The sequence below is a fragment of the Manacus candei genome, unplaced genomic scaffold (assembly GCF_025592945.1).
Source record: "Manacus candei isolate 608988 ecotype Guabito, Panama unplaced genomic scaffold, ASM2559294v1 h1tg000013l, whole genome shotgun sequence".
NCBI classification, from domain to species: domain Eukaryota; kingdom Metazoa; phylum Chordata; class Aves; order Passeriformes; family Pipridae; genus Manacus; species Manacus candei.
Window position 1 is genome coordinate 8,690,935 of NW_026138061.1, and position 13,736 is coordinate 8,704,670.

Genomic DNA, 13,736 nt, shown 5'->3' on the forward strand with positions numbered 1-13,736 from the left:
AAGAAAATGTAACTTCAGTAACTCGTGCAGAACACACACACCCGAGAGAGGGGATGCAGCTCAGTTTCAGCCTCTTTGCACACAGTCCCCTGATGTCCTGTTGGTACAAGAAGTAAGAAAGTGAATCTCACTCCTGAGAGTGAAGGTACCAACACATCCTAATGCTTCTATTACCTAGGAGTATTAATTTTGGCATCTACAATTTTTGCTCATAGACAGGCAGGCACACTGTCAGGTCAGACAACTGCTTCTTTATGAGAAGCAATGGATATTAGTCTCACATAGCTCCTGACTGATGTACACCTACCAAACTAACTTCCTGAGATTACCACATGCATTAAACAGCACAGGGGACGTGTAAGAATCCCTGTTTACTTTACTGTTGCAGAGTAAACACATTTACATCACGAGTTTTAGAAGTTTGGACTCATGGCTTTTCAATATTCATGAATACTAAAGCTAACATGTACGGGGCAGCTCCTTGAGCAAATTGCTTTTCCAGCTTTGTATAGATTTCAGTAGCAAGAAAGCAATCAATCCTTAAGAAGATGGTGTTTCCTGCCTTTCCTGTACAGTAAGAGCCATGCTCAGTAAGCTTTTCCCGGCCAACCACATCCTGGGCTTCTTTCTATGGCCCAAGGCTCATAACTTCCCATCCTTTCTGCCCTCCTCTTGTTTTATTGCATCCTACTGAATTTCACTGGAGGAAACAATATCCTACACTTGTTATGTGCAGGTTGGAGTTTGAACAATAGGGTACAATGTGGATAATTTTATAATTCCTATATTATTATAGACCCGGAGAGAAACAAGTCTTCAGACTTCCAGTAAGTCTTTCTCTATTGAAAGCCAGAGGGAACTGGTATAATTTGGGAAGAAATACTGTTGTTTCTTGAAACACCAAATGTTATTTAATCAGTTACCAGGGAGAACATGACTCTTTCCAAGAAAAGTACATTGTGTTTTACACAATTTCTAATAATATAGCTACCTTTCTATCTGAGGTCCTGCATGCTTTAGTGGGACTTTAAATACATTTAGGTTTTACTGGTAAAGATAGGGATTATTTTGCTCCAGGTCATTCAATAAAGACTACACTCCTACATATTGTTCTGTGTCAGAGTTGCATGTGCCTGCCTGTTTCACAACAGATGGCTGTACTTCAGTACTTTTATATAGAGGATGTATACGGAAGGTTGAAAAAAAAATCACATTCATTTTAATTCAGTTTCTTCCAGCTGCTTGTATGCTTTAGTTGTATCCGTCAAGCTTGATGTCATCCAACAGGATTTTTTTAAATAGAACTTTGCAAATTTGTTTCTGCTCATCCTGGGTCAAGATTTATTTGGAATGGTGGTAGAGAGAATGTAAATCAAAGTATATTTCATGCTGTAACATATCAGACATTGTTTTATGAGGTATTCCAGTCTGTGAAATACAACAAGGAATAAGACACCTTAAAATATGGTCCTTTTTTTTTGTTTGTTTTCAGGGTGAAAGAACACATGTAATCCTGAGCAGGGAGTCTTACTCTGCTTCAAAGCTTTGAGTGAGCATTTCTCATGATTTCTTACTTTTTCAGAGCTTTTTTTCCTCCCCATCTTGCAAGGATATCACTAAGATACACTGCAGATCTCTTTCTTGCATGAAACACAAAACTAAACGTGTGGTTATTCGATTCACAGATATAAGAGCATTTTCAGTGGTCTTTTAACTCTAGCTCATCACTTCAAGTTTCTTATCAGCTTTTCCAGCAAACGTTGATTTAAAATGCTACTTTCACATTATGGGTTTGGCTCCAGTGATTTAGTAATTTTCCTCTGCTCTGCCCTTGTGCTCTGTGACAAGAGAGGAGCTGGTCTGGCTTCCTTCGGGCTTTTGTCACCCGAAATTCATTGATGAAACACCTAAGGATTAATAAGGAAGCCAAGTAAAGCCTCAAAGCTAAAGATCAAAGTGAATAATGATCTAATACACCAAGTGTATCCACTGAAAAGAACCCAGGAAAATAGGCTTTAGCAAGTTCTTTTAAACTTTGCTTCTCTTTCCTGCTTTAAAACAGGCTGAATCACAAACCCCGTTCCAGAGGCACGTCGGTGAAATTCATCGGGAATGAGATTTTCTGGCTGGTGTTTGTGAAGTGTTTTGCGTTACTACAGGCATAAATACAACACGCCGCATAAAGAGAGAAAACCGCTATTTAAGAGAGGAAAAAAAAAAACAAAACAAGTTAAAATCGCCTTTTCGCTCCGCCTTTCAAGACAAATTTGTCTTTCTCGGTGACATCTGACATGGACCGGGGGGGACGCTGTCCCGACGCTCCGACCGCTCTCAGAGACCCTGCGGCCCCCGGGGAGCGGCCACGGCGGGGGTTCGTGGGGTCGGAGCGCATGGCGTGGGCTGTCCCCTCAGGAGAGGGGCCGCTGTGGGGCCTACGGGCCTCTGTAGAGTCTGCGCCCCGCGCCATCTCCAGATCGCAGTCCCCAAGCGCACCAGTACCAGCCCGGAGCCGCTCTGGGAGCGCTCCCTCAGCGCCGGCCCCACACCGACGGCGGGGGGCGGGAACAGCAGCACCCACCAATCCGAAGCCGAGGCCCGTCTTGACTGACAGCAAACATTATCCAATAGAGGTCGCCACTTGAGCAAGAGGGGCGGTGGGTGGTGCTCAGTTGTAACCGCCCATTGGGCGGAGCCGGAAGGCGGGGCGTGCATGGGGCAGGGCTTCGGAACGGTAAGGGGCGTGGCCTCATCGGGGTATATAAGCCTGAGGCGCAACGTTTCGCCCGTTCAGTCGGCGCAGCGCCGCCGGAGGTTTTGGTGTGTGCTGCGGGTCTGTGCACCGCGCCCGCCGCTTTTTGTTGTGTTATTGTGTGCGGGGGGGGGGGGCCGTCCCGCCGAGGTCAACGGCTCCCGGGTGCGTCTCTTCCCCCGTCACTCCCTGTGCGCCTCCGCAAAGGGATTTGTCACTTGCCCGCTGAGGGAGGGCGTCCCTCGGCCCGCGCCCTTTCCCTCCCCGCTCCCGGCCGGCGGCTCGCGGCGCTTCCTTCTGGATGCGTCCCCGCAGCCCCGGGCGGGAGGCGGCCAGGGGGAAGCGCTGCCTCCGAGGATTTACCGCCACCTGGGACTCAGACCTGCGCCTTCCCCGCGGCAGCTCCCGGCGCCCCGGCTCCGCTGCCGCTCCGGGCCGCCGCTACCATGGACGACAAGTACCTGCCCGAGCTGATGGCGGAGAAGGACTCGCTGGACCCGTCCTTCACCCACGCCCTGCGGCTCGTCAACCAAGGTGAGGGGCGGCGGGGCACGACGGGGTCCCGCAGTGGGGACGGGCCGGACCGAGCGGCGGCCGCCGGGGCTGCTCAGCCGGGAGTTCGCCCTTCCCTCTGCCCCGCCTGGGGCGGTTTGTTGTGCTCGAGCTCCCGGTGAGATGCTCAGCGAAGGGCTCACCCTTCCCTTGCACCGCTTGGTGGGGTTTGTTTGTGTTCAGGCTGTCGGTGTTCCCCGCCCTCCGTCGGGCAGCGCATCCCTCCGAAGGCAGCGCACGCTGGATCCCTTCCCGCATTTCCCCTCTTCCACGCGGTTTTTATTCTGCGATCGCTCGCTTCTCGAGTTATAGGTTTTATTCCGAGTTGAGTGGTCGTGTTAGAACAGCTGGGTCTGCTGTGCTCTGCTCGGGCTGCGCGTCAGTTTAAAATCCCAAAAGGTTTTCTTCTTTTACCCTGTTTCTGAACAATAAATAGATTATTGCTTATATATACGTGAGCCTTCTCAAAAACGAGCCTACAACCGATGTGCTTTCCTAGGAACTTTTGGCTGCGTAGCTAAAATATTAAGCAACCAACAGTACATTTTAGTAAATGTTAAAAAAAAAAACAACAAAGCATATTTTCTTGTGCAATTATATAACTCCAGATAATAAATGATCCCCACCTCTTTTGCATCTGACATGTCAGATGTGCTTTAAAGTGCTAGCTCTTTGTTTCAGTGATGCTACTCTGACTAGAAAAGTCGTTCTTTGTGAATTAGAATATGATTTAATGTATATTTGGAGATACTCTGTAATTGGCGGGTGACTTTCAAGTACAACTCTGGGGAGACAAGCGCTTGATACAGCGCTTTGGGATGTTTGTCTGAGATAAGTTGTGAACTGATCTTCTCATATACCTTAGTGACAGCCAAAATGATTCTGGCTTCAATTACAGTGATTGCAAAGCTGTGCTGGTGTACTTTACATCCTTTAATATGAAGAAGTTTAAATCAGTGGGGCTACTTTCAATGCCTTATTGGTTTTAATGGGCAACAGATGCAAATGCCAATCTCTGAATCAGAAGGAGAATCAACTACTGCCTGAAATACTCTGGAGTTAGGGGTAGCTGTCAGCAGTTTCAGCCGTGGAATGTATATACCCTGTGAGTTGTATCTGCATGTCCTTGAGTGGTTGGTATTTTGCATATTTTTCCTAACTTTGAATTTGTAAAAATGCCGCTGTTGATAGTGGGAAAAGGAGAATTATGTTAATAAACCAATATCTGTTGTGCTTGGTGTAAATAAAAAACTTGTTAAAATTTAGTTTGATGGCTGTGAATTAGTGAAGTTCCTCTCCAGATAGGGAAGAAAGAATCCTTTTTGCATATGTAAATTATTCTGAGGAGGTACAAAAGTTTGTGATTTACTACTTTGCAAATGATGTTTAAGAAAGTATATCTGACTTCATGGCTACTATCAAAATAGTGACTTTTTGGGTTTATGATACTTTTTGAGGTTCTCACTGAAATGAGAAATTAGAGGACTGAAACTTTTGCCTTTCATTATGGTATCTACATGTGAACATTCAGCTTCAAAAATAAATATTATAAGTGGAAAAAATGAACATAGACAGAAATCTGACCTCTTGTAATCTAGTGTGTCTCTTGATTTTTTGCTTACTTTTAAAGTAAAGTCTTGGATTAAATATGAAGTGTTTCATATTTTAAAGATAGATAAAAAAAGATAAGGAGGATGACTGTTAACTGGTTAACTGCACTTTGAAATGGAAATCTGTATGAATTCAATGTAAAATATATAGTTGTAGAATTGCCAAAGAACTAAATAAAATGAAATGACTATATAATACAGGTGAGAAATATGACTGCGGGAGAGGATGTTTTACAAACCCATCCTACCATAACACTATCAGGGACTATTTTTTCTCAGTTGTTATAACTATGCACTTAAATTAATGAGAAGTATTAGTGGAAATGTACGTGTAATAGTTCTGGCATGGACTTTGCATGTCAGGTCCACTGAATATTTTCTGTGATAGTTCAGTGTGCAGGCAAATGAAATGGCTGATCTAATTTTTTAAACTAGGCTTGTTTAGGTTTTACATTTCAAATGAAACAGGTTTCCAAGTTTGACTTCTTTTGGGTATATGGGAGAATGTCTTAGCAAAGGTTTTAAGTGCTTTAAATAACCAGCTTAATTATGTAATAGCATTTTGATGTCTTAATGCTATTAAATTTACTATCTGTATTTACTTAAACCGAAATATTGTACATCAGCCAGCTTTCTTCAGAAAGTTGAGATTGATTTGTGAGAATTGTATGGCTGGATTAGTAAATCTGTCCGGGATGCTGAAGGAACTGAGGTGTATGTACTGCTTAGACAAAAGAGCCAAATTGCTAACAAATTTCTAATCATGTTGAAATTTGGTTTCTAGGGAAAAGTCCTGTGTCTGGACTTCTGAAATTTGATAACTATAGTTTTCAGATGGAAGTCGAAATATTTGTATATTATGCTTATAATTCCAAATTATAATTGAGTACACACAAATTACATAATTCTACATGATATAGGAAAAAATTGGAGCTAGAGTTGCTTCAAGCTCCAGGGTAGCATTTCAGTTGAAAGAGAACAAAGTGGAAGTTAATAATACTGTCCACAAAAGCATTCTTGCAGTATCTTAGTTATCTGTCTTTCCGAATTAGCACAACAGCAATTTCTCTGCCTTAAAACCTGGTTTTAAGTGTTGTGAAAGCACTAAAATAAAATATCAGTATCCCTCAATGTTCCCGCATGGTACATGGAAGTGCTGATTTTTCTTGTTGAAAACTCTTGCTCGAGGATTTGATGCCTTGTCTCCTTGGGAGACCTATTGCTTAAATTTTGCTTTAAACAGTCATTGAAACATTCACCTACTGCTTAAATTTTAGAACAGTAGGAATCTTTTGCAGGAGACTAGACTTTATCCCTTGCTCTAATTAAGAAGATTTATTTGTATACTTGAACATTAAGCCATCCTAAAAAGGGGATTTTTTTGCCTGTAAGCCATTAAACATGTTACAGATTGGAAGTAGACTTACTTTGCATGTGTAGCAAAGTGACCATGCTAATAGGATTAATTTGCAGCTGTCCCAGACAATGGGAATTGGAACATTATGTCCAGTTATTAGCTTATAATAAGTTCTGTAATTGAAGGACCTTGGGAAAGATGAGGTTCTATGAAGAAGCAAGAGCTTAGTGCACTTGTATTTGTATTTTTCCTATTTGCAACTCTCAGGTGCTCATCTTTATGCAAAATCTGAAAAATATTTCTCTGTGTGGAAGTGATGCTAGTTATACAATCAGACCTTATTTTGAAGGCTGACTTTGCACTTGGGGTTGTATGTAAACATTGCTAAACGTGCAAGTGTAATGTTGATTGTCATAACTTGGATCAAGACTAACGCTCTAAAAATATTGAAAGATCTGTAAGAGAAAAGTTTCTTTATCATCTTTCACATCTACGTATACTATTGATTCATGACAAATATTTTGTGAATGTTGGATGGAATTTCTGAAACTGCAGATGGAAGAAGCTAAGTGTAAATAAAACATGTTGATACCAGACACATTTTGTAACAGGGGAGACATTAAGATGAGTACCTGGCAGTTGTTTGTAAAGTTAAATGGGTAGGTGAGGAGAATCCTGTCATCAAAGTTAGGGCTGCTGAAATCCTTATGTCAGAAGATTATGAGTCCTGGTGCCATTGCTGAAAGACAACTCTTCTGTGTAGACTGGACCTGTGGAATTCTTCCTTACAAGCTCATTTTAGCTGCTTTGAGACTTGAGATAATATCTGAAGTTGGCAAGGCTTCCTTCAAACTGTCAGTGAGATGATGCACAGGAATACCAAGCCTTCCTATCAGTAGATGGCTGTATGTGCCAGCTGTGTGCTGAATGGCTTCCCTGAGCCACATGTCTGGTAGTGATCTGCAGAGGCTTGCTGTGTCTTGTGTCAAGTTTTGAGCAGGAACTCAAATAGAGCAGTACCTCCCTAAATATCAGGGAGAGTAGAGTGTGAGGAAGTGTACTCACCTTCTGCTTTCTGGGGGATATTAATGGTCTGATTTTTTTTTTTTTTTTTTTTTTTAGCAGATAAGGGAGGGCTTTGTAAAAATGAGTGAAGTAGGAGCTTAATAAATTAAGGTTCTGTGTATGTTACTGATTTTTGTTGTGGTTTAGCCCCATCTGGTAACTAGCTACTGTGCAGCCACTTGTTCCCTGTCCCCTCGTGGGATGTGGGCAGAATTGAAAAAGGGTAAAACTTGTGGGTTTAGTAATTGAAATACAGTAAAATATAATAATTGCAATGAAAAGGAAGAAAGAGAAATAAAACCCAAGAGAAGCAAGGGATAGACAATACGGTTGCTCCGCACCTGTGGACTGATGCTCAACCTGTCCCTGAGCAGTGATTGGTGGCTCACAGCCAAATCCCCCCGGTTTATGTACTGGGCATAATGTTCTGTGCTGTGGAATATCCCTTTGACCAGTTCAGGTCAGCTGTCCTGGCTGTGCTCCCTCTGGGCTTCTTGAGCACCTGCTCCCTGGCAGAGTGTGAGACACTGCGAAGTCCTTGATTTAGAGTAAGCACTACTTAGCAACAGCAAAAACATCAGTGTGTTATCAACATTGTCATACTGAATCCAAAGTACAGCTCTATACCAGCTACTAGGAAGAAAATTATCCTAGCTGAAACCAGGACAACTTTGAATAAATCAAAGTATGCAAGGGTGTCTAGCTTTTTCTTATAAAAAATAGTTGATTATGAGTAGTGACATACATATATTGTGATAAAAGTAATCAGTTTGCTACTGAAGCATCCACTTTTCGGTGTGGACAGGTGTTTCGTGGCATGTCACAGACACACATGGTGCTGCTCGTTCCCTGTCCCTAATGGTGTTACATGTACTCGATTGGTGTAACCTCAAACTCTCCTTTATTTCTCATTTCAGTATCAATCACAGGAACAATACTTGTTTCAAGTGTCCTACTCTTTGAGGATTTCAGAACACTTCATAAAGGTCATAGTAGTTTCAAAAATGAGATATAGCTGTAGAAGGCTGAGGGGGTTTCAAAATTATTTGGAGCATCCTATTAGTTTCAATGATATAGTAAATTTTGTGCCCTTCAGATTTTTTTTCAGACAATGGGTCACTTTAAGTTGTCTTTCTCAGAGGTTAACTAGAAATAAACTCTTCTGGTCTGGTTACTAGAAGACAATCTAAAAAAATGTTGGTGGAATTGGGTATTTGCCAGGCAAAGCATGATGAGAAATTTGAGTGACAGAAATGGGAATGGATGTGGTGTGATGTTGGCACCGTCAAACCAGGGAAGACTGACTTGGGTTCTATTTCTGTTTTCTTAAAGCAGCATCAAAAGTAGTAAGTCTTGGAGGGGAGAACGGATATTTCAGAGACTGTCCCCCATCTCAGCCATCCATATTTGGTAACACTTCAGAAGTTCACATTTTTGTCATGGTTGCTCTTTGCTTTTAATGTGGTGAAACTGTACTGGGACAGTCCTAGGGCCTATTAAAAATTAGATTTCAATCTTGGTCTCCAACAAGGCTGAGGAAGTGATTTATCAGATATTCCAGTCATGTTAACAGGGCTTCTGTGAAATGCAGCTGAAGATAATCATACTTTCTTCAGCCCTGGGCTCATCTGCTCTGGAGCATGACTGAGCCTGCAGCCGCTCACCAGCGATCATAGTTAGTCCAAAGCCGACTTCTAATTCACTTGCACACTCACTTTGGCAGTCAATGAGAGAGATCGAATTTAAAGGTTTCAAATGCAGACTGACATGGTTTGTCACTTTCAATCCTTTTCGACACCAGCCATGCAAATTAAAACTGTAACCTTCTGAGTGCTTATTTACTGGAGGAATCAGAAAGAAGGTCACAGCACTGAGTGGCTGCTCTTCTGGCCTGTGGCTTGTTTCACTTTACTTGCAAGTACTTAAAAAATTTATCTATGTGACCTTTCTAGCCCCTGAGTTTTTCCCCCCTCTCTGACTTAAAGTATAATTAAGAAAGAAAAGAATTTAGGATGTGCTTTGATTTGATAGAATAAGGTATCAGAGTTCAGAGTTGAGTAGCCTCTGTAAAGTATTCAGTGTGATACTGCATGACTTTTTAATTAGTATTTAGCAGGTTCAGTAAAAAGCATGTTTAAATGGATTGACTGGTAACTGATGCACCTAATATTTTATGGTGAATTAACTGACTGTTCTTAGCTGAACTGTGCAGGAATCTTGCAAGCTTAATGTTTACATTATTAATACTGTTTTTCAAATAGAATTATGAAGGACAGGACTCTTTTACTGGGCAAATGGAATATCTTGATAAAGTGGGGTTGTCTACCCCTGAGTCCTGGGAAGGCAAGTCTCACCCATGCAATGGGAGCTGTTGGCAGGGGTTGTAGTACTGGGAATTACTCGAGTCATGTGCTTCTAGCTGAGAGTGATTTTTCAAGTATAACACTAGCTAGAAAATTAATGTCTTTATGGCCCTAAGCTAAGGCCATAAGGGCACATGGACTCGGGAATTTCATTTTCCTGTGACATTCTAGGTACTGAAGTCCATATGTCTTAATCTTTGAGGAAATCATGGTTAAAATACAATGCTCTGCAAGCTTGAGAACGTCTGCAGGCCTCTTGCTGCTCTGATTCGTGTGTGAGAGTGGTCTTTGGCTTGTGGTTTGTGTGCCTGGCTGCCTTCAGAAGTAAATAAAGATGCTAAGAGGCCCTTTAAAATGATGGTGAAATGTCTGGCCAAAAAAGTACAGATGAAAACACACAGTCCTTTAGTAATGGATGATTAGTTCTTGAGCCAGATACAAGGGCTGGTGGATTTTGCGTGTCTTGACATCTTTGATTCTGAGTGAGGTGCATTTGTGGACATTTGATCTCAGCTAGATTGTGAAGTTCTTTGAACTGTCAGTGTTGGGTTGTACGGTACATATAGGCTGGTTGTTCGTGACAAGGAGCAAATTAAAGAGCAGCAACTGGAGAGATGGCATGAAGAAGCATTGTTAGGCTGAGTGATGTATTTTTGCGTCTCAATAGCTGAGCAGTGCATGTTTTATTCTTTGCATGCTTATCTTAAAATATTCCTTTGCTTGAACTCAATTTTGTCATATTTATCACTTATTGTTCTTTTATGTTGTCTTGTTGTTTTTCATTGTTTTACCTTATTGTCAAGGTAAAATTAATAAGAAACTAGGAAGTTAAATGGATTTCCTTCCTATTCTCCATCTCCAGTTGCTGTTTGCTGGCTGCCTTTCATTTCTTATTGTGATATGTTTATCAGACTTTTGGCTTCAGGTAGCAGCTCAACATCAACAAAGTTGCAAGGCAGAAAACAAATGTCAGTTTAATTCTTGTAGATGGTAAATCTTTTGCTTTTTTGGCTTATATAGGTGTTCTTTTATAGGACTTTATTTTCTAGGAAGAATTTCTTGACAAAGTAATTGGAAACCTAAAAGATTAGAAATCATTTCAGTAAACCTATTGTACTTGATCCAAAAGAAAATGTTATAACAACTGCTGCTGTGCTGATCTTAGTATAATATAGTGACAGTGAAAACCTGAAGTTGCAAATCCTTTGAGGATTTACTGATTTTCTTCAACTTTAATAATCCCTCTGGATTGTTCAAAGGAAATAGTCAGAGGAAGATGCCTTTTTATACACAAGACAAAGAATATTGGAAGAAGTCTGGAGTACTGTGTGTAGTTTTGAACACCATAATATAAGAAAGATATAAAGCTATTAGAGAATGCCCAAAGGGGGACAGCAAAGATAGTGATGGGTCTAGTGGGGAAGCTGTATGAGGAGCCCCTGAGGTCACTTGGTCTGTGAGACCAAGCCTGGAGAAGAGGAGACTGAGGGGAGACCTCATTGCAGTTACAACTTCCTCGTGAGGGGAAGAGGAGGGGCAGGCACTGATCTCTTCTCTGTGGTGACCAGTGACAGAACTCAAGGGAATGGCCTGAAGTTGTGTCAGGGGAGGTTTAGATTGGATATTAGAAAAAGGTTCTTCACCCAGAGGGTGATTGGGCTCTGAAACAGGCTCCCCAGGGCAGTGGTCACAGCACCAAGCCTGACAGAGTTCTGAAGGGTTTGGATGATACTCTCAGGTTCATGGTGTGACTCATGGGCTAGTCTTGTGCAGGATCAGGAGTTGGCTTCTATGATCCTTGTGGGTCCCATCCTTGTGGGTAATATTCTCTGATTCTGTAAGTCAGAGCAGAAGCAATTTTGACATTGCAACTGCATTTGCTGAATGCTTGGATCGTAAATGTGTCTGTAACCTTTTGCTGCCTCAGATCATTTGGTAGCAGTACTTTGAGAAGTAGATGTGTTTGAAAGCAAAAAGTTTTAGATTTTTTTCAGCCAATTTTCCTGCTGCTTTGTGGTAATGTTTTTAAAAGATGTAGAAATGGAAGGACTGCTTTTTAATGTGGTCATTTTTCCTTTCATATTTCTCCTTTTCCGGTTGCTGATAATGGACAAAGGTTACTGGTTCCTTTTGATCTGTGTCCTAATTAACTAGAGGTGGTCAAGTACCAATCCTGATGTGTTTCTGGTCAGCAGCCCTGTTTCTGCTCCCTGAGATCAGATTCACAGTTTAAGAGGGCTGAGGAGCTTTTTGTTGTCTTTTTTCCGCTACCAAGCAGAAATGATGTGCTGCTCTGGATGCAGACTTCAGTGATATGGCTCCGTGGGGTAAACTAGTGAAGTAAAAAAATCCAAATCACCCTTTTCTCCTCCATCCACCTTCAGACTAATGCAAAATGATAAATTTCACTTTTGTGAAAGTTAAAGGCACTAAGATCCATTGTGTCAGTTTGGTTCTTTGGCTTTGTTATGCTTAACTATACTGCATATCCATTCCTGAGTTTTAAGGAAAACAGATTTTTCTCTGCTAGGATTGCCTTCACAAAGTTGGACTATAATGTTCTTGATCCATTCATTGAGTCATGGAAGTTCAGATACATTTTTTTACTTTACTAAATATCTGACTGCTTCATGACTACTTCAAACCTGCTTTTTTAGGATCAAGAAGTCCTAATTTTGAGGAAGCGTGGTCACAGATGACTCTTCTTCTGCCTCCCTTTAAGGGGTTCCCCAAAACTTCTGCAATAGTTGGAGGTGTTTCTCAAAGCAAAACAGTTTAATCCTAATGATTTGACTCAATTTCTCCATTTAAAGCCTAATGTCTGGAGAAGCTAAGCTGCTTCACTTTGTGCTTCACAGCAGATAGGCTGCAGTGATACCTTTAGCTCTAGTTAACACTTGCTGCTTGTCTAGAGTTATCCTAGTAATATCCTAGTCTGGTTTGCAAGGTGAAATGCAACACCTTAGTATTAGATCTCAAAGACTGGAAAGGACTACTGTGGTCCAATTTGTCTTGTGTAACACAAATTGGTCTTAAAGATTCTTTTCACTTATCATATACCCTTGACCTTTTTATTACACTATGCATCCATGGTCTGGAAAAATGATTAGGTTTTTATTGGCCTCCTGTATGAAAGCATACACCAGAAGATTTATCATGTTGTTAAGATTTACTCTATCTGTTCTTTAGACTTTTTTTTTTTTCCTGCAGGCACCTGGATCTTCACAGAAACCTGTTTCTACCATGTGAAACAAATGTGTGGAATAAGTGTAGTCCTTTAAAGTGCTTGTGAGGGATGTGCTTGTTTTGGCTGGAGTGGAGTTAATTTTCTTTCCAGTAGCTGATTTGTGACTGTTTTGGATTTGTGATGAAAACAGGGTTGATAACACAGGGTTATTTTCATTACTACGGGGCAGTGCTTACGCAGTGTAAAGGTCTTTTCTGCTCCTCACCCCATCCTGCCAGTGAGGGGGCTGGGGATGCACAAGGAGTTTAGGAGGGGACACAGCTGTGACAGCTGATGATGACTGACCCAGAGAATATTCCAGACCACATGGTGTCACTCAGTATGTAAAGCTGGGGGGAAAAAAGAAGAGAGGAAGTTCAGAGTGATGCTGTTTGTCTTCCCATGTCACGGTTACATGTGATGTAGCCTGGCTTTCCTGGGAATGGCTGAACACCTGCTTGCCCATGGGAAGTGGTGAATGAATTCTTTGTGTTGCTTTGCTTGCCTGCATGGCTTTTGCTTTACCTATTAAACTGTCCTTATCTCCATGCACGAGTTTTCTCACTTTTCCCCCTCAAATTCTCCCCACCTTCCTGGGGGGAAGTCAGCACCTTGTGTAGGGCTCAGCTGCCAGCTGGGGTTAATCCATGACAGGGAGTTAATGACCTCTGAGGATTTTTTCAGCCTTGTTTCTTCTGTGAATTTGGGGATCTCGGGCAATCATGAACTATGATTCTGGGTGCACTTTGGAAAGGCAGAAGCCTTCCACAGTGGGTTTTCCAGTAGGATACTGATAGAACATTTTATACATAGT

At 41.8% G+C, this 13,736-nt stretch overlaps 1 protein-coding gene across 2 annotated transcripts in view; it reads left to right on the forward strand.

Annotated features, from left to right (window-relative positions):
• The first annotated feature begins 2,777 nt into the window (after positions 1 to 2,777).
• KHDRBS3 (KH RNA binding domain containing, signal transduction associated 3) overlaps positions 2,778 to 13,736 on the forward strand; it is a 99,421-nt gene continuing 88,462 nt past the window's right edge. For both annotated transcript variants that reach the window (XM_051778576.1, XM_051778577.1), the window contains exon 1: positions 2,778 to 3,283. In XM_051778576.1, the coding sequence (XP_051634536.1) occupies positions 3,196 to 3,283 (88 nt within the window). In that variant the 5' untranslated portion in view covers positions 2,778 to 3,195. The remainder of the gene's footprint in view (positions 3,284 to 13,736) is intronic.